Source organism: Elgaria multicarinata, chromosome 6 (assembly GCF_023053635.1).
Source record: "Elgaria multicarinata webbii isolate HBS135686 ecotype San Diego chromosome 6, rElgMul1.1.pri, whole genome shotgun sequence".
Taxonomy (NCBI): Eukaryota; Metazoa; Chordata; class Lepidosauria; order Squamata; family Anguidae; genus Elgaria; species Elgaria multicarinata.
The window spans coordinates 2,247,707-2,272,591 of NC_086176.1; the positions used below are offsets into that span (position 1 = coordinate 2,247,707).

The 24,885-nt window shown below is 44.9% G+C and overlaps 1 protein-coding gene across 2 annotated transcripts in view; it reads left to right on the plus strand.

Annotated features, from left to right (window-relative positions):
* The window catches only part of ADK (adenosine kinase), a 518,244-nt gene that overhangs the window by 335,117 nt on the left and 158,242 nt on the right, over window positions 1–24,885 (plus strand). For both annotated transcript variants that reach the window (XM_063128876.1, XM_063128877.1), the window contains exon 7: window positions 18,379–18,549. In XM_063128876.1, coding sequence (XP_062984946.1) covers window positions 18,379–18,549 — 171 coding nt within the window. The remainder of the gene's footprint in view (window positions 1–18,378; window positions 18,550–24,885) is intronic.

The following is a 24,885-nucleotide window of genomic DNA, read 5'->3' on the forward strand; positions in this document are numbered from 1 at the left end:
CTTCACCGTCGGTACCGAACCCTCCACCGCCAGTTGCTGATTTACCAATCCCGTCGCCGCTCCATATTGTTACAGTCCTGACGGAAGAACCCGGCGTGAGGGCATCAATTTCTGAAGGTGAAATCAGAAGTTCCTCGGTGGATAACACTGTGGCAGATCAGAGACCTGTTTCCCCTTGGTACCGAGAAGAACCCATCGATACAGATGGACGTCGGTACCAACAGCAACCATACGTCGATACCGAAGGCTTTCGATACCGACACACGCCTCCGTATGGTTACAGCCGTGATGGTTCACCGGCTTCAGTTCATTCAAGTCGACAATACGTCGCACATAATGAAAGATCAAGGTCACCACCGAGGGGTTGGGACCATTACGCCGATTGGTACCCTCCACAATTTCCTCCACGTTACTATGAGGATTGGAGACATAGAGGGCACCAAGAATACTACTATCTGGAACGCCACTACGACCTGTACCCGCGTTTCCGCCAGCCTCCTTCCGAGACGGTCTCCCGTCCACCGCCTCCAGAGGATGTCACAGACATGCCTCCACCGCCTCAACCAGCGGTACTGAGGTACACGCCATGACCGACTCAAGCGACGGTACCGATTACTTTGGTACCAACCCAAACGTCACAACCGCGTCCGAGCTTGGAGCTGATGCCCCGCGTTTTGGACGTCTTATCGGAGGAGGACTACCAGTATGATTCCTCCCAAGAGGCTTCACCAGTACCATCCATTCCCTCCCCTGATGACATGGTAGGGACTTCGGATGTGGTTTCCCCTGCGGAAGACCTATCGCACTTTGCTGATCAAGTGCAAAGGATGGCAAGATCATTGAGGATTGATATGTCTCAACTCATTGAAAAATTGAACGACCCAGTTTATGACGACGCATACTGTGAGTCAGCTACTCCAGCAGCTATTCCCTATTTGCCCGTGCTATTACGCACAGCACAAAGTCGTGGAAGCTGCCCGCCTCTATGCCACCAACGTCCAGGAGGCTAGATAATACTTACAAAATACAAGAAAAGTCTGCTCCTTTTCTTTTTACCCATCCCAAGCCTAACTCCATAATTGTAGAGGTGTCTCAGGGACACACTCATAAGAGGCACAATGCGCCGGTAGTTAAGGAAGGTCGTCGGCTCGATGGCATAGGTCGAAGAATTTATTCTTCAACTGCACTGTCATTACGAGTGCATAATTACCAAGCCTCCATGGCAAAATATCAACTCTTCTTATGGGAGAAGATGGCATCCCTGTCTGGTTATCTGCCAGATGACCGAAGGGAACTGGCGACCGTCTTTTACACTGAGGCCATGGCTCTATCAAGGCAGCAGCTTAATACAGCTCGCCACGCGACAGACCGCCTCAAAGGCCATGGTAGGGTCCATCGCCCTACGAAGACATGCATGGCTAAGGTCAGCAGGTTTGTCTCAGGAGACACGCTCCCGTATCGAGGATCTGCCATTTGATGGTAACGGTCTATTCCATTCTTCCACCAACGAATCGATGGAGAACATCCAAAAGGCCAAGAATACGGCTAAAAAGATGGGAATTGGGCAGCAGCAACAACAGATCCAAAGGGCATTCCGCCCAAGACGCTGGCCTAGGGCTCAACAGCAGTTCCAGCTCAGACAGCAACAGCAATTTCAAGACAGACCTCCTCTGTACCAACCCCAAGGTCAGTACAAGAGGCAACAATTCCCGGGATGCTTCAAGCAAAATAGAGGCAAACCCGACCAGAGTCAAAGACGGCGTCTTTGACTGCCCTATAACATTAAGTTCTACACCTAAATTTGGCGACATCCTTGCCCCCTTTTATAATAGTTGGACCACCATTACCACTGACAGGTGGGTCCTTAACATCATCTCCCGGGGCTATAAAATTGAGTTTACCACCCTCCCTCCCTTAGGAACCGTAAGGTTCTCTCCACCTACAGACACTCTATTGCAAGAGACCATGTCTCTTTTGGAGAAGGGCGCCATAGAGCGATTACCGACTCATACCCTAAGGTGCGGGTTTTACTCCCGCTACTTTACGGTTCCTAAACGGGATGGGGGGCTAAGACCTATTTTGGACCTTAGAAACCTGAACAAGTTCATCAATCCTAAAAAATTCCGGATGAACTCCTTAGCAAGCATCCTACCTTTCCTCTCCCAAGGGGACTGGTTTACTTCCATTGACCTTAAAGATGCTTACTTTCATGTCTCAATTTACCCTGACCATCACCAATTCCTCCGCTTTATAATAGGGGAAGACATCTTCCAATTTAAGGTGCTTCCTTTTGGTCTTTCTACTGCCCCCGAGTCTTCACTAAGTGTATGGCACCAGTATGCGCCTTTCTGAGGACTCGAGGGGTAGAGATTTACCCTTACCTAGATGACTGGCTGATAGTGGCTAGTACGAAGCAGGAAGCTACCCGTAACACCCACTTCACCATCAACCTTCTTAACAAATTAGGCCTGTGCATCAACAAAGAAAAATCAAATTTTCAGCCAACTCAAAAAATTAAATTCCTTGGAGCAATTCTGGACTCAACCCGCTCCAGGGCTTTCCTTCCGGAGGACAGAGCTACAGCATTAATTAGGCTTGCGCTCAAACTCTTTCACTCCAAGTCAACATCTGCTTTCCAGGTGCAAAGACTACTAGGTCTCATGGAAGCCACTGTCAGCATCGTCCCTTGGGCGCGCTTGCACATGAGACCTCTTCAGTTGTGCCTTCTGCGGGAATACGACAATACAATGGACGCTCATCGAGTGAAATTGTCGCTCCCTACCAACGTGAAGGACACCCTCCTTTGGTGGACGGATCTGTCCAATATTATGCAGGGCCTGGACTTCAGACCTCCACTGCCATCACATCATCTGATGACAGACACCTCCCTCTTGGGCTGGGGAGCCCATTGTGGGAACCTTACTATCCAGGAACGTTGGAGCCCCTCTGACAGGAAGAGGCATATAAACGTCCTAGAACTGATGGCCATTCAAAAAGCACTTTATGCCTTTCAGCAGACCTTGTCAGGACATGTCATTCAGATCCACTCAGACAACATGGCTGCTGTTTGGCATATAAACAAGCAAGGTGGAACACGGTCTATGGACCTGATTTCCCAAACATTAGACATTTGGCACTGGGCTATCGCCCACGGCATTCATATCGCAGGCCAGGACAACATCCTGGCAGATGACCTCAGCCGCTCTTTCGTGGACACGCACGAGTGGCAGATGAAAGAATCAGTTCTCGACACGATCTTTCAGACATGGGGACAGCCGGTGATAGACTTATTCACATCACCAGAAAACGCCATCTGCGATCAGTTCTGCACGTGGGCGGGTCACGACACAGCATCCCTAGGGGACGCCTTCGAGAGGAAGTGGTCGGAACAGCTCCTATACCTGTTTCCCCCCATACCACTGCTATCCAAGATGATCCTGAAGTTGTGCACAGACAACGCCAACGCCATATTAGTAGCACCTTGGTGGCCAAGGCAGCCGTGGTTCACTCCGCTACTCAAACTGTCCTCAGCGGAGTTTATCAGACTGCCCCAATGCAACGACTTGATCTCCAAGGAGAAAGGACTCATTCTCCATCCAGATGTCCGGTCCCTAAACCTGACTGCTTGGAGAATCAGACAGCGATAAATAATCTATCCCTGCCTGCTGACGTATGGGACATTATTCTAGCGGCCAGGAAACCAGCCACTAGAAAATCATACGCTAAAAAGTGGGAAGTATTTTCTGCTTTTGCCTTTAGCAGGAATGAAAACCCAATTACGGCACCTTTACCCATTGTACTTTCATTTCTTTTTTCTTTATTTAAAAAAGGACTCAAGTTCTCGTCACTTAGAGTTTATTTGGCAGCTATTTCTGCCTCCCACTGTTGGGTTCAGGGCTGTTCAGTCTTCACCCACCCTTTAACAAAACGTTTCATGAAGGGTATAAAGAATACCATCCCACCTATTCGTTCCTTTGTTCCTCAATGGAGCCTTTCCGTGGTGCTCAAAGCACTAGCTGCAAAACCCTTTGAGCCATTAGCAAAGACGGACTTACGTCTATTGACTTTTAAAGTGGCATTCCTCGTTGCCATCACGTCTGCTAGACGTGCATCAGAGTTACCAGCACTACGTATGGACTCACCTTATACGGTGTTTCATGCTGACAAGGTGGTCCTTAGACCAGACCCAGCCTTTCTTCCAAAGGTGGTGTCCTCTTTTCACCTTAGCCAGGATATTACTTTGCCAAGTTTTTTTCCGTCACCGTCTTCTCCCCTTGAGTCGACTCTGCACACCCTGGATGTGAGACGCGCTCTCGCTTTCTACCAGTCCAGAACAGCAACTCTCCGGAAATCCCAAAGACTCTTTGTTTGTTATGGGGGCAAACAAAAGGGACTCCAAGCATCTCCGCAGAGAATATCTGCTTGGGTTGTTCAAACTATTAAATTAGCTTATGAACTCGCTGGCCTCCCGTTGGAGGGAAAAGTGCGCTCTCACTCCACAAGAGGAGTGGCCACTTCTACAGCCTTTGAAAAGGGGATCGCGTTACCAGACCTATGCAAAGCGGCTACCTGGTCGACACCTTTGACATTCGCCAGTCACTACCGCCTGGACATCAGGGCGCGCAGAGACTGTGTTTTGGGGCGCGCCGTCTTATCGGCGATTTTATGACTACTCTTTCATCAACTGACACCACCCACCTCCAGTAAGTCAGCTTGTTATTCGCCCATATGTGTGATGCACAGAGACCACGAAGAAGAAAGACAGGTTGCTTACCTGTAACTGTAGTTCTTTGAGTGGTCATCTGTGCAGTCACACAACCCTCCCACCATCCCCACTATGGTGTCATTAAGTTTTTGATCACCTGGTGGTTCTCCTCAGTGAGACTGTTTAGGCGGTTTCAGGAACTGAGGGGATTAGGCGGGAACCCCTGAGCATGCTCAGTGGACGGTGGGGGAGGGGTTCCCGCCTAAAAAGTTTTCAGCTTGAGAAGTTTCCGACCTGGCCCTGCGCAGGCGCAGAGCCCATATGTGTGACTGCACAGATGACCACTCGAAGAACTACAGTTACAGGTAAGCAACCTGTCTTTCTTCAGAAGAAGTAGAAGGTTCAGATCCAGAGAACTCTACAGCTGGCCTTCTTGTACATAAAGCAGGCCCAAGAAATCTTATGGCTAAATTCTTCTATTGCATCAGTGAGTGAATTCCTGAAAAGGAAGGAACAATAGGAATGTTTCTTTTTCAGCATGGGGGCTGAACTACAAGTAACTAATGAAGAAAGTGATCTTGTGACCACAGTGAAATAGCTCAGTGAAAATATTAAGTCAAATTACATTCCAGGGCATGATAGGTAAAGTATCTTAATTTCCTATATAAGAAATCCATTTTCTGGCTGCATTTGAAATATTGCATGTGATACTCCAACTTGTTTTCCTCATTTGGGCAAAATTTCCAATTTTTAAAGCGACTCTTCTTACCTTTTATAGCTACTTTTTAACCATATTGGTACGGTCTTGGACTTACTTGAACCTTGTTTTATTTATTTATTTATTTACTACATTTATATACCGCCCCATAGCCGAATCTCTTTTTACAAAAGTTAAAAACAATGAACATTAAAAACAAATATACAAAAATTTAAAAGCATAAAAACAGCAATATCCATTTAAAACAGCTATTCTGGGGTCAGTTAAAAACTCAGCATATGTTGTTAACTGCCTGGGAGAAGAGAAAGATAACCTGGCACCGAAAAGATAACAATGTTGGCGCCAGGCAAGCCTCATTGGGGAGATCATTCCACAATTGGGGGCCACTCCCTTGTTGCCATCCTCCAAGCTTCCCTCAGAGTAGGCACTCAGACGAGGACCTTAGATGTTGAGCATAGTGTACAGGTAGGTTCATGTTGGGAGAGGCATGGTCCCAAGCTGTGTAGGGCTTTATAGGTTAAAACCAGCACTTTGAATTGGGCTGGGGAACGTATAGGCCGCCAATGCAAATGGGGCAGAATCGGTCTTATATGTTCGAACCTTCTGATTCCGGTTATCAATCTGGCCGCTGCATTTTCCACAAGCTGCAGTTTCCGAACCGTCTTCAAAGGCAGCCCCATGTGAACCAAAACTCCGGATGACCGCACTCAACGGTTTCATGTAAATATTAAACAGCATGTGGGACAAGACTGACCCCTGTGGAACCCCATACTGGAGAATCCACGGGGCCGAGCAATGTTCCCCAAGCACCACCTTCTGGGGCCAACCAGCCAAGTAGGAATGGAACCACTGCAATGCAGTACCTTCCAGTCCCAACTCAATCAGTCATCCCAGAAGGATACCATGGCTGATGGTATCTAAAGCTGCTGAGAGATCAAGGAAAATCAACAGAGTCACACTCCCCCTGTCCTTCTCCCGACATAGGTCATCATATAGGGCGAGAGTGACCAAGGCTGTTTCTGTGCCAAAACCAGGCCTGAAACCCGACTGAAATGGATCCAGATAATCAGTCTCATCCAAGAGTGTCTGGAGATGTATGTAAGTGTGTCATACATTCTAAATTTGCTTCTATGTTGTTTTAAATAACTTCCAAGTGCCCTAAAGGGATTTGACTCTCCTTTTCAACATTGTTTCAACCAGGGATGGGGACCCTCTAGCCCTTTCCCCAGCGCCCCACCTCCTCAGAGTAGGAAGAGGGGGCAGGAGAGTGACTGACCCATGGCCTCAAGGACTGATCCTTGAGTCCACAGCTCATTTGACTTCATTCCTTCCACACCATCTCCAAATGTGTATATGTCTCTGTGTGTCATTTCTTACTTGAGTGTGTATGTCTCTCTATGCATGTGTGAGTGTGTGGGGTGACAAGTACACTGGGGCACATGACTGCAGGGTTGGTGACCCTGCCTGTTTGGGGCCATGGCCAAACCCACTGCTGCATTGTAGACCTTGGATAAAAATGGATCCCCCACCCCTGCTTTAAATTAATACTCCCTCTTTTTAAAAGATTGCTCATTTGAAGTAAGTTGGCCTGTTCAGATGTCATGCTAATCCCCTGTGGGTCGCTCAGAAATGCAATCCACGGTGGGTTAGCATGTTGCATGGCAGGCGTTTGTGCCCCCGCCCCCGGAATGGGCAGAGTACCCACGCCTGCTACCCACTTGTTGCAGGAAGGTCAGCAGGCCACCCACGTCATTCCTGCGTCAGCTAGCAGGAACTCCATGGGTTTTTCTTGTCATTTCACTGGGGGGAAACGGCGGCAACCATAGTGTGTGCCGCCAAGAGCGGCCGTCTGTGTTATTTACTTTCAGGCATCAGTAATATATTTATTTGTTCATGGTGCTCCTACTACGTTATTTTCATAATTTTCTTCATTTCTTTTTCATCGACATTGTAAAAGGTGAATCACCTTCCTAGTGTTTTTTCCTTTCCTTTTGATTTTATTTCCTATGCTGGAACGTAAAGGTTAGTTTGTTGCATCTCTCAGTTCGTAAAGTAAAAAAAGTTGTTGTTTTTTAAAAAAAGAAATGTTCATTTATTTGTGGCTCATATAAATTATTTAATACATCATTCTGATCTCATTTATTTCCCATCACAGTTACAATCTTATGGCACAAAGGTGTTATAGCACCTTGTGGGCATGGAAAACAGTCTAATTATACATTTAGTAACACATTCTGAAAGAGCAATATTTGGCACACTCAACCTTAATCAGCGCAGGTTTCAGGAATATTATATGCTGTGAGGTTGCCTGATAGCGTCTACTGTTCAAACGTTTTCTTAATGCAGCATGCCTTTCACAACTCACCCTCTGTAATACAGTACATGCTTCCACAAATGTATGCTCCATAATCAGTAGTTTATAATCAAGCCAACTTGGTCTGTGCCATTTTTATTTTAAAAGAAAGGTGAAGCACTTGGCTTTTAAAATGTTATTTGTATGCATTATATAAACATTGTCCATAATTATGCAGTCATCAAAGTTGGTCATAATTATATGAACATCCACATTCAATACACTGTCTTGCAAGTGTGAACAGAACTTCCCAGGTATTGCATGAAAAAAGCAATCGTGCCATAAATAAATTACAGCAGATTGTAATTATCTTTACATGCATGGTTTGAATCATCTTGTTCAGAGTTTTAGACAGAAGTTGGAAATGCAGAGTAACCAGTTAAAAGTTCAAATCATCTTGTGACATATAAACTGTTTGTTTATTTGTTTGTTTATTAAATCTTCCCCCCCAACCGCCACTTAAGCCCAAATGAACCTCAAAGGTGGCTTTTAGGCTGCAATCCTCTATGCAAGTCTGATTGAACTCAGTCAAATTTACTTCTGAGTAGACATCCACAGGACTGCATTGTTAGATTTTTAACTTCAGTTTTACACTGAAAAATACAAGTGAGATTTGCTTCATTTGTACCACTTTTCTAGAAAGCTCAACGTGATTGAAACAATAATGTTTCCATAATATAATATAAAAAACAAGAAAACAATATAGCACCAATCAACACAGAGCATAGGAACAGGTTGCTATTAGCCAAACGAGAGCAGGACAACAGAGCACCTCCTCTCTTGGCAACAAATCATGTCCTAACAGAGCCCTATGAAGAGAGACTGAAAGAACTGGGCATGTTTAGCCTGGAGAAGAGAAGATTGAGGGGAGACATGATAGCACTCTTCAAATACTTAAAAGGTTGTCACACAGAGGAGGGCCAAGATCTCTTCTCAGAATGCAAGACACGGAATAACAGGCTCAAGTTAAAGGAAGCCAGATTCCAGCTGGACATCAGGAAAAACTTCCTGACTGTTAGAGCAGTGCAACAATGGAATCAGTTACCTAGGGAGGTTGTGGGCTCTCCCACACTAGAGGCCTTCAAGAGGCAGCTGGACAAGCATCTGTCAGGGATGCTTTAGGGTGGATTCCTGCATTGAGCAGGGGGTTGGACTCGGTGGCCTTGTAGGCCCCTTCCAACTCTGCTATTCTATGATTCTATGATTCTATGATCTCAGAGAGCCCTTGGAGCAGCCTCAGATCTGCCGACTGTAGCTGGCAGGAAGGCTGATTCACTGAGAGGAAAAGCTTAAAAATATTGTTCCTAGGCCATGGAGGCTCTCTGTAGGTCAAAATTAATGCAGTGAGTTGTACAGGCAGCCCACTGACACAATGCAGGCTTAATATACCCACATTTTTCAAAACCTCTTAAAAAACTGGCAACATCCATCTGTACCAGCTGCAGCTACTGAGTCATCTTCAAGGACAACCTCACATAGAACACATTACAATCGTTGAGTAAAACTTTACTCTTTCATGCCAGCTGAGGACATGTTTGTTAATTGATCAATTGAAAACATTGATAGTGTGCTAACTACATAATAGCATAATTAGGAATTGTTAATAAGTGTTGGTTTGGTTTTGGTAAAATGGGATTTGATGGCTCTAACAATCCCAGAAATATTATATTTTCACCTGATTTTTATAGCAGGTGAACAACAAACTGAAGCTGAATTCAGCCCTCTCGATCCCTGTCCTTCTTGGTTGGTCGCCCAGGGAGGAGATGCAGTTAGATTACAACTACAATGTATTATTAATGCATCTCTCAGGGAGGGGAGTTTTCCATCATGTTTAAAAGAAGCGGTGGTATGGCCACTTCTAAAAAAGCCCTCCCTGGACCCTCTGGATCTTAACAGCTATCGACCAGTATCAAATCTTCCATTTCTGGGCAAGGTGATTGAGAGGGCGGTTGCTCACCAACTCCAAGCAGTTTTGGATGACACAGATTTTCTAGACCCATTTCAAACTGGCTTTAGAGCAGGATACGGAGTTGAGACCGCCATGGTCACCTTAGCAGATGATCTATGCCCGAGTATTGACAGGGGGAGTGTGTCCATGCTGGTACTCTTGGACCTCTCAGCGGCTTTCGATACCATTGACCATGGTATCCTTCTGAAACGCCTGAGGGGATTGGGAATCGGGGGCACTGTTCTTCGGTGGTTCCGGTCCTACCTCTCAGGCAGGTTCCGGATGGTGATGCTTGGGGATAGCTGCTCCTCAAAAAAGGAGCTGCTGTGTGGCGTACCACAAGGTGCCATCCTATCCCCAATGCTATTTAATATTTACATGAAACCGCTGGGAGAGATCATCTGGAGGCATGGGGCAGGGTGCTATCAGTATGCTGATGACACCCAAATATATTTCTCTATGCCTTCGACAACAGCATCAGCTAAGGATAGTGTGTCTCCTCTAAATGAATGCTTGAAGGAGGTAATGAGAAGGCTGGATGAGGAAAAACCAACTGAAGCTGAATCCAGACAAGACGGAGGTGCTAGCTGTCAAAGGCCACAACCTGGGTTTGGAGGTGTGTCAACTGATTCTGGATGGGGTTACACTCCCCCTGAAAGACTGTGTTCGCAGCTTGGGGGTGCTTCTGGATCCGTTGCTCCAAAAGACAGCCCAGATAGATGTGACGGCCAGGAGTGCTTACTATCAGCTTCAGCTGATATGCCAGCTGTGCCCCTTCCTAGGGTTGGAAGACCTAAAGATGGTAGTGCTCGCACTGGTAACTTCAAGGCTTGACTTCTGCAATGCGCTCTACATGGGGCTACCTCTGTGCCTAGTCTGGAAACTGCAATTAGTCCAAAATATGGCAGCCAGGCTGATCACTGGTACACCTCGAGGTGACGACATTACACCAGTTTTAAAATCTCTTCACTGGTTGCCAATTAGTTTCCGGGTGAAGTATAAAGTGTTGGTTATTGAAGCCCTACATGGTTTTAGTTTTTGCGAACCACCCAGGGAGCTTTGGCCGTTGGGTGGTATAAAAATGCAATAAATAAATAAATAAAAATGATTTTGTGTAATCAGTTATGGATTCTTCACTGTAAGGACAGTTGTCTTGTTTACTCATGTAGGTGCAAGGCGGGTGAGCATCCAAGATGAACCCAGAAGAAAGGGTGAATACTCTCAGGATGCGGTAGGCAAATTTATTGTATAAAAGACTGACGGGTTTCAGCCTTTTGCTTTCTGTTAGGCCTTCTTCAGGGGGCTGTAATGTATTGTAACAGTCCCCTGAAGAAGGCCTTACAGAAAGCAAGAGGCAAAAACTTGTCAGGCTTTTTTTAACAATAAATTTGCCTACAGCATCCTGAGAGTATTCACCCTTTTTCTTTTTTCTTTTTTGTTTATTCATGTGCAACTTAGTGTTTTTGAACACTTACTTCACTTACTTTAGTTATACTTAATTGCTGGCATGATGCCAAACTTTGTGACATCTCTGTGTGTGTGTGTGTGTGTGTTCTTGTAATATTTACCCCAACGACAAAAACATTTCTTGAAAACTCTGTGGATAGTAATTCATTGGGGGGAAAGGCTGCTCCTGGGTGCTGGGCTGCTGTGGGCAAGGCTTGAGTGACCTGGTGGAGCTGAGTGTTTGTCTGCCCCACCCCCTGCAGGTACTAAAGACTCCTGGGTGCTGGGCTGCTGGGGAAAGGCTGCTCCTGGGTGCTGGGCTGCTGTGGGCAAGGCTTGAGTGCCTGGTGGAGCTGAGTGTTTGTCTGCAGGTACAAAAGACTCCTGGGTGCTGGAGGCGCGAGCCTATGGTGCGAGCCAAAGGATGAGAGCCAAAGGGCTCTCGGCCTGAGGCTCTCTGCCATGGGCGCGAAGCCGGTCGAGCGGAACACTTACTCTGGAGGAAGAAACCCAGCCTCGGACCAATTCCTGAAGCCTAGCAAGTAGGGTGCCCAGGCATACTGCCTCTGATACAAATGCTCAAATAACCCACAGGACTGAACAAGAAGGAGAGAGGATTTTGTTGGCAGAGATGAAGCTCCAAACATAACCTCCCAAAGATAAAGAGTTTTTAACTGTAATTTTATATGGACATTTTAACTTACTTTTTTCTCATTTACTCAATTTTATTGGTTCATCAAACTGGGAATCTGCTTTGCACTAGTGTGTTTTTACTACAAATTTTTAACAAATTTTTACAACAAATTGGAGGAGGTGAAGGGGAGGGAGAGGGAGCGAACAAACGAAGCACAGTGAATTTAACTTAATGTCTTTTTTAATAAAGACCTAAGAACATAAGAATATAAGAATATAGGAATATAGCAATACAGGAAGAATAAATATCTAGCAACCAGGGTAAATAACAAGACAAACAAAAGCCTCCCAGTGTTACACTCTACTTTTACAAAAGCTAGCACCAGCATGTGTCTGAACATTTGATAACCGAAAGGGGAGTGTGGAGGGGGAAGTTTGAACAAGACAGCAGAGCCTGTAAAGTCACACAGTGTATAACAGAATGGTTTTAACTAGAGGAGAGTACAAAAACCAGGGTATCATTCCAATGACAGGGGAATATGTCCCCCGTAGGAGGAAATATAAGCACAAACAATCCAATATAACCAGCTTTTTTTCAGTTAACTCAGAGGGAATTAAAACAACAAATAAAGACACTAGGCACTCCCACACCACAACATCAAATGAGATCTTGGACTGGTCATTGGGTCCAAACATGTTAATGATGCCACCAGAACCCGAATTCCCAAAAGAAAGCAGACGTAGTTTGGCGTCTGAATTTTCTACAGTTGGGGGAGGGTCTAATGTGTAATAGACAACCCCATTGTATATCTCAAGACAACACAGTAGAGATAATGACTATACTTCCTATAAATGAACAAATATCAGTGGGTAGTAGTCTATCCCCTTCGCAACCCAACTTATCTTTCCCCCAATTAGATGGCTGTACAAATTCTCTATCGAACAGGAATAGCGATCCCCAGGTGTGGTCCAGCCTGCTTAGATCCCAGCACGAGATGATTAAAGCTCTATTTGGATGCTGGGCAGAGGATATAACATTAATAAAGAACTACTTATCTGAAAGTAAGGACCTACTAATCACCCTCACTAACTTTGTATTGGCCAAAAATATAAACAAAGTCAAGAGTGGTCAAGCAACAGAGGACAAGCTGGAACATAAACGAATTAAACCAAATTATAAGCCAGTGATTCGAACACAACCGTGACAGATATATCAGAGACAGCCTACCCCAGTGGAGAGGAGACCAACTAAGCTAAAAGGAGAAAGAAAGACAACATCCCACCTTCCAATCATAGGGGCCTGAAATCAAAAAAATTAAAGGCTATAAACCATAAAGGGAGAAAGAAAACAGAAAATATGAGACAACCATCCAAGTATAAAAACAAGCCTAAAATGAATTATAATAAACTATTCCAAATACTGGATGCCCAAGACAAGAACAGAGCAGCACAGCCACTGATCCCAAAGAAGGAATGGACCACGCAGATAACCGATCCGGGAAAGAGGAAACTGATACTCAAAAACCAGGATATCCACTCCAACATAGTAAATTTAATTGAAATTCAGGACCCGTGGGCATTACTTGGCCATGAAGCCCAAACAAAAAAAGCGCCTTCGGTTGAGAAGGAAAGAACATCAGCACCAACGCTCCTATCTGGGGGGAAATCCTCATGGAATTAATGAACTGTACCTTGGTATTTTCCAACTACCTCAAACCAAGGGGCATTCTAACACAACAAGAGCGAAAATTGCATTTCCTACAGTTGATATCAATCTGGGATGCAAACCCACTTGGGCAAAATATGGAAACAATCCAAAAAATTGAATATCTCTACTATAACTACAAAACAGCATGAGCCCTGATTACCTTCGCTTCTTCGGATTTGGCAGCTAAGATATATAGAAACAAAGAAGAATACCTAAGACGGGGATTGACAGTGAATAGATATTTCAAAGATATCTCCCCAATGTCCTCATTGGGATCTTCCAGCAACACGAATGTTCATATTAATAACTTGCCTCAATCGGATCCCAGGATTGGTGATCTCATCAACTTGGAGGATACAGCCTCAACAATTGTTTCTGATTATTTGCCCAAGACTTCCATAACACTATGCAACCATGGCGAAGTCAGAGAAACGGGTCCCACAAGGCTGGGGGACCTGGGGGATCTTTTTGACGCACTTCAACTAGAAATTAATCAGTCCAAAAGTCCTTTAACACTTCCCGGAAACAAAGAAGAGAGGGACATGAGACTTTTTGAGACGGAGGATAGGAGTGGCTTCTTGGAACAACTTTACCCAGAAGAGATAAAGCTCATACAGAGTTTTGATGCCTTACCTGGCATATATCAACATCAAACCCTTTCTAGACTAAGAGCTCTGTTGGAAATACTTAAACCTCAAAAATCCCAACATATGGTGAAATCACGGGTTGAAACCCCGCGAATCAAAAAAGAAAGGGCTGCTGGCAAAGATAGGCTTAATAAACAAGACCTGCAACCCCTAAAGAAGACAAGTGAGGCGGATGGCGGAATGAATACTTCAGCCCCCGATATTTCCATACACCCCCCTAAGGAAAGTCGACCTAAAACGGGTCATATCCCAAATGGTCAGAGGTGTAATATAGATCTAACCAGCCCTATAAGAGGCCAGGTCATGCCTTTAAATCCAACAGACAATACATGTATACTATACCCGAACATTAGTGTGATCAAAAGGGCGTTTGATGGCCACCCATTGATACACTCAGATAATCCAACGTAGCACCTGGGGCCGAGATAAGACAATATGATATTACAGTCAATGATAATAGGGTCAAGAGGGGGAATGCACCAAGACGAACACTAACCCTGCAGTCTATGCAGGGAAGCCATCATTGAGCCCAATAACAGAAACATCCGTAGCGAAAGTCATGGCGCCTAAGCCATCTTGTCCTTTAAAGCCTAGGCCCCCCAGTGACTGACAAAGAACTGCTGGAAGTAAAATGAATAAAGAAAAGTGCTCCTCCTATCTCTTTGGAAAAGCCCACACAGATCCACCCTTAGCCCCACTGAGGTTTTTGTCCTGGAATATCTCAGGATGGGATAATAAACATAGGATTCAAACAATATCTATCCAAATTTCATATAGTGAGGCTACAAGAAACATGGATACAAAAAAAACTAGAGCTTCCAGGCTATCAATTTTTCATTAAACCCGCCAGAAAGATTGCTAAGAAAGGGAGGAGTTGTGGTGGATTAGCCCTGGGGATATCTGTAAACCTGAATGTTGAAATTAAGGAAATACCCACTCCCTCACAAAATTTGCAGGCTATCCAATTGACTAAATACAGAAATATCAGGCTGGTGTGTATAAATATTTATATCCCCCCTAGGGGCTCAATTTATTACACCCCCGATATGTGGGATACTCTTGAATCCCTTATGGACACATTTAGTCAACAACCCCCCCCCTGCGCGATGATAGTGATGGGGGATTTCAATGCAAGGATGGGTGATGGATATACTATTGCACAACAGAAATTTGCATTAACCAAGGACGATTTGGCACACCTCCCCACAAGGAAATCTAGAGACCGTGCATTCAACGAAGCTGGCGCCAACCTATTTAAACTTATGTATAAATTTAACACGTTTATCCTAAACGGCACGGGCTCAGATGATACAACGGCAAATTTCACCTTTGCCTCCCAGAAAGGGGGAAGTGTTATCAACTATTTTCTGATAGATTCAATAATTGCTCCGAACGTAAAAAACTTCGCGATAGGGACTCAACCTGCGAGCGACCACCAGCCGGTGCTTCTGGAACTCTTTGGAACGCAGGGAATAAGCAATGAAACGCCCCCAGAAATGTCATACACCCAACAAGTTAAACGGAGATTAAGATGGAACATTAATCTACAGGAGAAGACATGGGACGTCTTGTTCAGTTGGGAGTGGTTAGCCCTAAGAACCAGCTTTTTGAAAACAGACCAATATGACCTTCTTTCCCTATTTCATAACATGACACAGCAATTGGGCTCTATATGTTCAACCACTTCCCCCCGCTAAGTTAAGACCCCATCCAGAGGGTTGGTTTGATCAAGAGTGCAGAGACGCTAGGCGTGTCCTCTGCTCCTTGAGCAGACAGGCCAAGTACGGGGCTCAGGCCCACGGCCTGCATGACTTGGTGACAAATCGGCGAATGTATAGGAAGCTCCTTAAACAAAAACAAAACGCTTTTCTCGCCCAATTATGGGCCGATATCGAACAAGCCTCCAGAGATCGGGATTCAACTAAATTTTGGCAATTGGTTGCCTGTAAATTAAAGGAACCCATCTATGAGCTGTCGGCGCCAATTGTGATCAAGCAATGGGAGGGATATTTTGAAAAAATGTATAATCCGGAGGGAACAACCTACTTGACACAGATAGTACTCCCCAACATTCTAGAGACAGACCCATGGCCAGATGTTACCACTAGTGAGGTTAAAAGGTTAATCTCTAGCTTAAAAAGAAGGAAAGCACCAGGGGAAGATATGTTACCCCCAGAGATTTTTCTAGAAAACGAGCTCTGGTGGGCCCCTATTCTGGCTAAAATGTTTACTTTTATCAACCAACATGGTAAATTTCCCAACGGTTGGGCCCAAAGTATAGTCGTACCAATTTATCAGAAGGGCGACAAATCATCACCGGCCAATTACCGACCCATTAGTCTGCTAGATGTGGCCTCCAAACTATATACTAAGCAACTCTTAATAAAAGTTGAAGATTGGGTTGCTCAAAATAACATCATAGGAGATTAACAAGCCGGCTTTTGTCGTGGCAAATCGATAATAGACCAGTGTTTCATTCTAAACCATCTTAGAGAGAAATACTCTGGGCACCACAAAAAACATCTATATGCCACATTTGTAGACCTAACCTCAGCTTTTGATAGGATTAATAGGGATAGATTATGGTACAAGTTATGGCATCTTGGGATGGATAGGCGTCTTCTGATTTTGATAAAAAACCTATATACAAATACGACCATCCAAGTTAGAGCTGGAAGGGGAGGACAACTGTCGAAGGAAGTTAAAACATCCATAGGGGTTAGACAGGGTTGCCTATTAGCACCTATCCTGTTTAATATATACGTAAATTATATTATTGGTTATCTGTCTGGCAATTCAAACTTTCCTGTAGCCGTTGGTTTGAGAAAACTGAACATACTGATGTATGCGGATGATATGGTGTTATTATCACAAAATTTAATAGGAATGAGAAGAATGCTTAAAGCTTTTGGAGAGGCCTGCAGGAAGGAACATCTGTGTATAAACTATTTAAAAACTAAAGTAATGGTATTTGGAGCTCGCCCCCCTAAACATAAATGGATGCTAAACGGGCATCCTCTGGAACAAACCATCCAATTTAATTATCTAGGTATTTGCTTCAAGCAAAACGGCGTGTGGTCCAGTCATTTGGCGGCAACAAAGCTGAAAGCACTAAAATCAATGCATACTGTGTTAAGATTTGCTAAGGTTAGAGATGTTCAGCTGGTAGCCCCAGCTAGTAGAATATTTATAGAGAAAGTGGTACCCCAAGTAACATACGGTGCTGAAATATGGGGGGGGGCACGAATGTACGCCCACTTGAGGTTGTCCAAAATAACTTCTTAAGGACACTGCTAGGTCTCCCACCAGGAACTCCCACCTGCTATACAAGGGCGGAACTTGGGGTATTGCCTATAGCATACTATATTTGGAAGACTGTGTTTTTCTATTATCTTAGAATACAACATCCGATAAATAAATTAGTAAGCCTCTGTGTAAATGAACAGAGAATTTCTCCCTTCAGAAATAATTGGATAGACCGATGCGAAATCAGATTACGAAACTTTGGCCTCGATCCTAAAGTAATTTCGGGTGGAGACGTACAACATCAACGTGATGCAATAAGACAAGCGCTGCAGAGCTATTTTTGTAAAATAGACATGGCTGCAATTAAAGTCTCTAGATTTTCCGATAGCTTTCGGCTCATAAAATTAACCCATAGGGAAGAAAAATATCTGACAGAAATTACCACCCCTGGCCTTCGCAAGGCGCTTACTAGCCTGCGATTCCAGACAATGCCATCCAACTTTAGAGAGGGGAGATTCAAAAACATCCCCAGAGAACAACGTTTATGTATTTGTGGTGACCAAGCAGTAGAGGATACAGTTCATTATGTTCTATACTGTAAATTATACAACACCCCTAGGAATAAACATCTATCGAGATTTCTGGCTTCAATTACTCATTATACAGATCTGGATAAAATTGGCTACTTATTTACAAACACTGCGAAATCCATCTTGTTAAACCTGGCTTGCTTTGCAGTGAAAGCGGCAAAAATTAGGAAAGACTTAGTGTCCCCTGATGATAACTAAGATTGCTGGTAAAAATCCCAGCACTACATATGATGTTTTATATGTAAAAGTTCAATATTTGATGTTTAATACAATGCTGTAATGTAATGTAATGTTTTTATATCATGACTCTTGTATCTGGCTAAAACCCATGCTGGGTTGCCTTAATAAAATTTGATTAGTAATTTGTTGTGCATTTGTTTGCAGGGCTTCTTTTTGACTGTGTCACCAGAATCCATATTGAAAGTGGCTTCTCAGGCTTCTGCAAACAACAAGATCTTCAGCTTGAATCTTTCTGCACCGTTTATTAGCCAATTCTACAAGGAACCAATGATGGAAGTTCTGCCTTTTGTTGACATCTTATTTGGAAATGAGATGGTGAGTGTTTCTAATCCACAGCTGCATATAATTTTAAAATATCTACTCTTCTCTTTATTAATATAATATATATGCATGGGTATAACTCTTGTTACAAATCACAAGATCTAGAATTTACAACTTAAAAAGGGACTACGAGGCACTCTTGTAAGCAGGTCGTTGCTCTGTATGGGTAAGAATTGTGTCCGTGGAGTCTATAGTAGCTGACGGTTTGTTTGTTTTTATAAGCCCCACATTACTACCATAACTACGTGTTGGCAGGCAAGCTAGCAAAAATGTTTGAGGGCTAGTAACTTTCATGCTGCTCTAGACCTTTGTTCATTGGTTCAGTAGACTAGTCATTTGTTGACCTGTGCTAGAAACAACTATTTTCATGCTGTCCTTTCCTCCTTGTGCAAAATGAAAGAAGAACCCAAAGGCTCCTGCAGAGCTAGAGGACTCTGGAAATGCTGTAATTCACAAAGCCCTGTTCAGACAACATGCTAAGTCATATTGGTTACGCTTTTTTGGTTAACCATCATGGCTTAGCATGTTGTGTGATGGGTGTTTTTCCTAACCCTGGTGGCTAGGATTTTAGCCACACTTGCTAACCACATGCTGCAAAAGGGTTAGCGGCCCTAACCATGGCTTAGCTTGTCGTCTGTAAGGCCCCCGTGGTTAATCAAGCACTGCCATAGAGCTCTGTGGCAAGAGCGACCAAAAAAGCTGATGCCGCCCCTGCCACCATGCAAGATTGCCATGGTTGAAATCTGGATAGCAACACATGATGCGGCAGCAGAGAGCCGGACCGCTTCCTCTCTGTCCCCACCTGCAGCACACAATTTGAGAAGCATGCTGAGATCAAAATTGTTTTTGAGGAGGAGGAAGCAGGGATGAAGCAAGTGTGAACGAGGCAGCAGACATGGTCCAAGCTAAGGTGGAAGGCTTCATCGCACGTTAGGAATTGGGGGGGTGGGTAGAGTCCAATGGACTCCCCCCTGCTCGGCCCCTCCAGAGCCTGTTTGTCAAGCACTGTGAGGGTTGTGGGGCCACCCATCTTTGTAGCAAGGCACCATTTTCTGCAAAAATGCCAGCTCAGGTTTTTTTTTCTTAAAAGGCCTCTTATATAAATGGTGGCCGTAAAGGGCCATTTACACAACATTACAGATGTGAACATTACCGAGGTTCACACCTCTAATCTTGCATACTTGGTCCCTTTATGGCTGCCGCTTATGTAAAAGGCCTTTTATGAAAAAAACTGAGCTGCCATTTTTATACAAAATGGCAGCTCTCTATGAGGTTGGGGAGTCCTGCGGCGAGCAGGGGTGCGTGGCAGCAGCACAGCAAGCACTCAGCAAAACTGGGCACAGCTGAGTCCATCCTTCCCTATCACACTTTGGGGCAGCCCCAAGTCCCAGGGCATCTTCAGTGCCATCAGGCATGAAAACTTCTTCTCATCGTTCCCCAAGCAGTTGTGAAAGAACAACTACTTCCACACCAAGTACAGATGTCTCAAGCACCCAACTGTGTCGGGGAGTTCAGCAGAGTTTCCACATGCAAAACTTTGACCTCCTTCATGGTGGTCTCAACATTCTACAAGTGCGATCCAATTTCAAAATAGAAGTGGTTATATTTCTGCCAATTTCCCTTGAATTCACATAATAGATTTACATAGTTACATTGTTAAACTATGAGCAAGTTATGGTTTGTATTAGAACAGCAACCATGGCAACTGGCGTGAATGAGGAGTATTTCCTGGTCCCTCAGTTGTTAATCTACAGGCAAAAAAGGACATGACAAAGATGGCACATATGCCCATAGAAGTTTCTGGTTGGCTACTTGAGGGGATGGAGGTTTAGGCACCATCCCACCATGTCCAACTCAGCTCTTGGATAATTAGTTTCAGGGGTTTTGAGAGTAGCACATAGAAATACAGTTCAGTAGAACTCAACTCAAAATGTATTGTCATCTGTAAACTTAAAACTGGTTTGAAATGCCATGATTTGCTTTTGGATATCAAACTGCATCTGAGTGATAATGATGATTTATTGAAATATAAGTGCCCATTTTTTTCTGAGCTGCATGGGAGAGTATAATAACTATGCCAGCAGTTCAGTAGTTATCAAATGCATTGATCGTTTTCTTGCAATCATATTTCTACGTAGTCAATATACCTTAATTTAGCTCATTGATATTTATTAACTAAACTTCACATGATAAATTTAACATAGGTTAATTGGTGTAGAATTAATTATTTCTGCTAATGAAGTATGGCCATTTTGTAGCAATATGTGATTGGAAAACTTGATTATTATTATTATATTTATTTTCTAGTAGTGTCATTCTGCAGATGGTTCCTAGCCATAATAGTTTCCAAGCCTACTGTAATCACTAGATAATTAACCTGCCAAGATTTAAGCAGACTCAACGTTGCCTTAGGACACTTAACACTCCAATAAGGGGCGTTACTAGACGAGGCTCTAGCGCGCGTTACCTTCCGCAGTCACGTCGAGGCTTCCAGATGACGTTCACGAGGATCCGCCGTTATCCCGCGGTGAAGCCTCTTTCTCCCGACTTTAAAAAAGTGAGTTTTAGGACGCCTTTTCCTGCTGTCCCGCGGTAATTCGGAGTACGTGTGGGAGGATGTGAGGTCACTGCGGTCCGCACTGGGCAGGAAAAGGCGTGCTAAGGGGGAGTGGTCAGCGGCTTCGGTCAAGCCGCCTCCGCCATTTGCGCGCAGTCCGGCAGCTGGGGCAGCGCGGCGGAGCGGCTTTTTTTTTTTATTTCCCCAGTGACAGTTTGCGCAGGAACGGAGGACCGGAAAAGTGGCTGGTGACTCCTTGCGGTGGGCAGCTACCGTGGCCGCATAATGGCGGTGCTGTACGCTGCCTGTTAGTGTGGGTACCAGGCTGGCAGAGGGCAGAGCTGTTTGTGGGCTGCTGCCATGGCTACGGCCAGATGTGGGTTGGCTCCTTGGGATGGGGCAGAGGGCACAGAGGCGATCATCGCCGCCGACACCTCAGAGGCATGATGGGAGATGTAGGCACAGAGTGGCCATGCAGACGATTGACCTCGGGTCATATGACACCCGCCACGACCCCCATCAGGAAGTGAGCGCATCAATGTTGACCCTCAACAGCACCAGCAGCACTTCGGCTGGCACTGGCACTGCCGCCGCTGCCGCCGCCAGGGCCGGCGGCGGCATCGCTGACGGCTGCGCAAGTTTGCGGTCTTTCGGACGTGCGCAAACCGTGCAGCGAGCGAAAAAAAAAGCCGCGGCAATCAGGCCGGTGTGGCTGCGCAACCGTTCTCGCGGCGGCAGCAGCACAACCGGCGCAAACTTCCGCCACAAATCGAAGGCAGGTGTGGATGATGAGGCGTCACGGCTGAACGGGAAAAGCCGCTTTCACCGCTCCTCAACGACGGAACACCCGGTACGTCTAGCAACGCCCAAGGTCAATTATCTCCTGATGATAACTGCTTTGTCACATGTTGCTGCTTAATTCATCTGCAAAACTGCTTACCTTAAATAGACATTTTGCAATCCAAGGTAACTTTCAATACTAATCGCAGCTATTTATGTAGTCAGAGGAGGTAAATTTTAAACATTACAGTGAAATCCAAAATGAAATGGGTGTGGTAAGGAAAATGCTATTGCTTTGTAAGCAGAAAAGGGAGCGTGGGAATGCGTATCAGGAGAGGCAGCAGAAGTTTTGGCAGCAGAAGCCTTGACAAGAGCAGAAGGGCCCGTTGGCCTTGCTGTGGCTTTGGCTGCCCTATATTTCTGCCTGCTTCTACAGCTTGGGATCTTAAGCTGCATGACACCAGAGGACTACTTGTGAACTGTAACAGACATGGGAGTGGCGCTGTCCCATACTTTGGGCTGGACTGATAGCCACCGAAAGCTTGATGCCATAGTGCAAGCTCAGAGAGAATGACTGGCCCAAGGTCACCCAGGAAATGTCCTGGCTGAGCTGGGAATTTGAACCCAGGTTTTCCCCAGTTCTAACCACTATATCAGACTGGCTGTTAATAGGCATGCAGAGACAATGGAAACTGAGGTATCATAGTAAGAATTGCATGCCAAAAGGCATGTGTAGAGGAGCAAAATAAGATTAATATTTATTTAAAATATTTATACCCTGCCATTTAGCACTGTTCTCAAGAGGCAGCTTTCAACAATATATAAAAGTTACAGTAAAAATAGAAAATACAAATTAAAAATGAAGGCCAGCATGACAGAGAGGGAATTCCATAGATATGGAGCCACCATTGAAATGTATTTTGTGTCCTCTAACCTGATATTGTTGAGGCCCAGAGAGTAGAGTTTCTATTGCAATGCTAGAAGTTCAAAGCTAAGCCAATGAGAACTCATCATGCCAGTCCTTTTCCAACTTCACTGGATGCCAGTCCAGGTCCAGGCCTGATTCAAAGTGCTGGTATTAACATTTAAAAGCCCTAAGGAGCTTGGGGCCAGGCTATCTGAAGGAACGCCTCCTCCCATATGTACCTGGCTCAGGACTTCATGTCTGCCATGACAACAATGGGTCTGTCCCAAATAGTATCTGGCCCCACCCATGTTGATGGGCTCACTTCAGACCTCGTTTTCTGTGCTAGATGGGGTGACAGGGATCTGAGAGTGGAGGAGCTTTCTATAGTTCTGTTGTCATGGACAGATCACTACCTGGTGGAGTTTAGACATGCTGACACTCAGAACTCCAGAGATTCCTGGATGAGACGGATTATCTAGATCCATTTCAATCTAGCTTTAGGTCTGGTTATAGGATAGAAACAGCTTTGGTCGCCTTGGTGGATGACCTATGCCGGGAGGGAGTGTATCCCTGTTGGTTTTGCTGGACCTCACAGCGGCGCTCAATACCATCGACCATTGTATCCTTCTTGGTTGCCTTGCTGGAAGGGACTTGGAGGCACTGTTTTACAGTGGCTCCATTCCTTCCTGGACAGGCAGACCCAGAAGGTGGTGCTGGGGGACTCCTGTTTGACTCCTTGGCTGTTGGCCTGTGGTGTCCCTCAGGGTTTGGTTTTGACCCCCATGCTATTTAACATATACATGAAACCGTTGGGAGAGGTTATCCGGAGTTTTGGGGTGTGGTGCCACCAGAATGCTGATGACACCCAACTCTATTATTTTCCACCCAATTCCAAGGAAGCTGTTTCTGTGCTAAACCTGCGCCCGTCGGCTGTACCAGTCAAGACAGAGGTGCTCCTGGTCAGTCAAAAGGCAGATCAGGGAATAGGGATTCAGCTTGTGCTGGATGGGGTTACACTCCCCCCGTAAAGACACAGGTCCGCAGCTTGGGTGTACTTCTGGATTCAGCCCTGAGCCTGAATGCCCAGGTTTTGGTGGCCAGGTGGCATTTGCACAGTTAAAGCTAGTGCACCAGCTGTGCTCATTCCTAGAGATGACACATGCTTTAGTTACATCCCGACTGGATTACTGTAACGCGCTCTACTTGGGGCTGCCTTTGAAGAGTGTTTGGAAACTTCCGCTGGTTCAAATAGCTGTAGCCAGATTGCTGACCGGGGCTCGTTACAGGGAGCATACAACTCCCCTGTTAAAACAGCTCCATTGGCTTACAGTTTATTTCTGAGCACAATTCAAAGTTCTGGTTATGGCCTATTCAGCTTGGGTCCAGGTTATCTGAAAGATTGTATTATCCCTTACAAGCCTGCCCATGCTTTAAGATCTTCAGGGGAAGCCCTTCTCTCAGTCCCACCAACATCACAGGCATGCCTGGTGGGAATGCAGGAGAGGGCCTTCTCAGTGGCTGCTCTAGTATTCTGGAACTCTTTTCCCAGGGAAGCGAGACTGGCTCCCTCCCTGATGTGCTTTAGGAGGCAGGCAAAGACGCTTTTGTTCCGGAATCCAGCAGGCCTTTGGTGAATGATCTGGACCTCCGTCTGTGCTAAGGACTTTTATAATTGTCATTTTAAATGTTTAAATGTTTTAATATTGGAATATGTTTAATATAGTTTTAACTTTTGTATATCTCTATTCAGAGGTTTTAAATGTATATGTTTTAAATTTTGTAATGCCGCCTTGAGGCCCAGCATTGGACAAAAGGCAGGATATAATAATAATAATAATAATAATAATAATAATAATAATAATAATAATAATAATATCCCATTATCTTCCCCTGCAAATCGCACTTATGCCATTGAGCCTGTGTTTGCAATTTCCAGAGGCATCTGGTTACTGGGAGCAGATTGTTAGACAGAATAGATATTGGCAGTTCTAATATGATGCTTCTACCATATTCTTATGGTCAGACTAGAATCAGAACTAGTAGATGTTCACGTTCCATATGGGGGGAAATTTGCCATTAGCCCCCC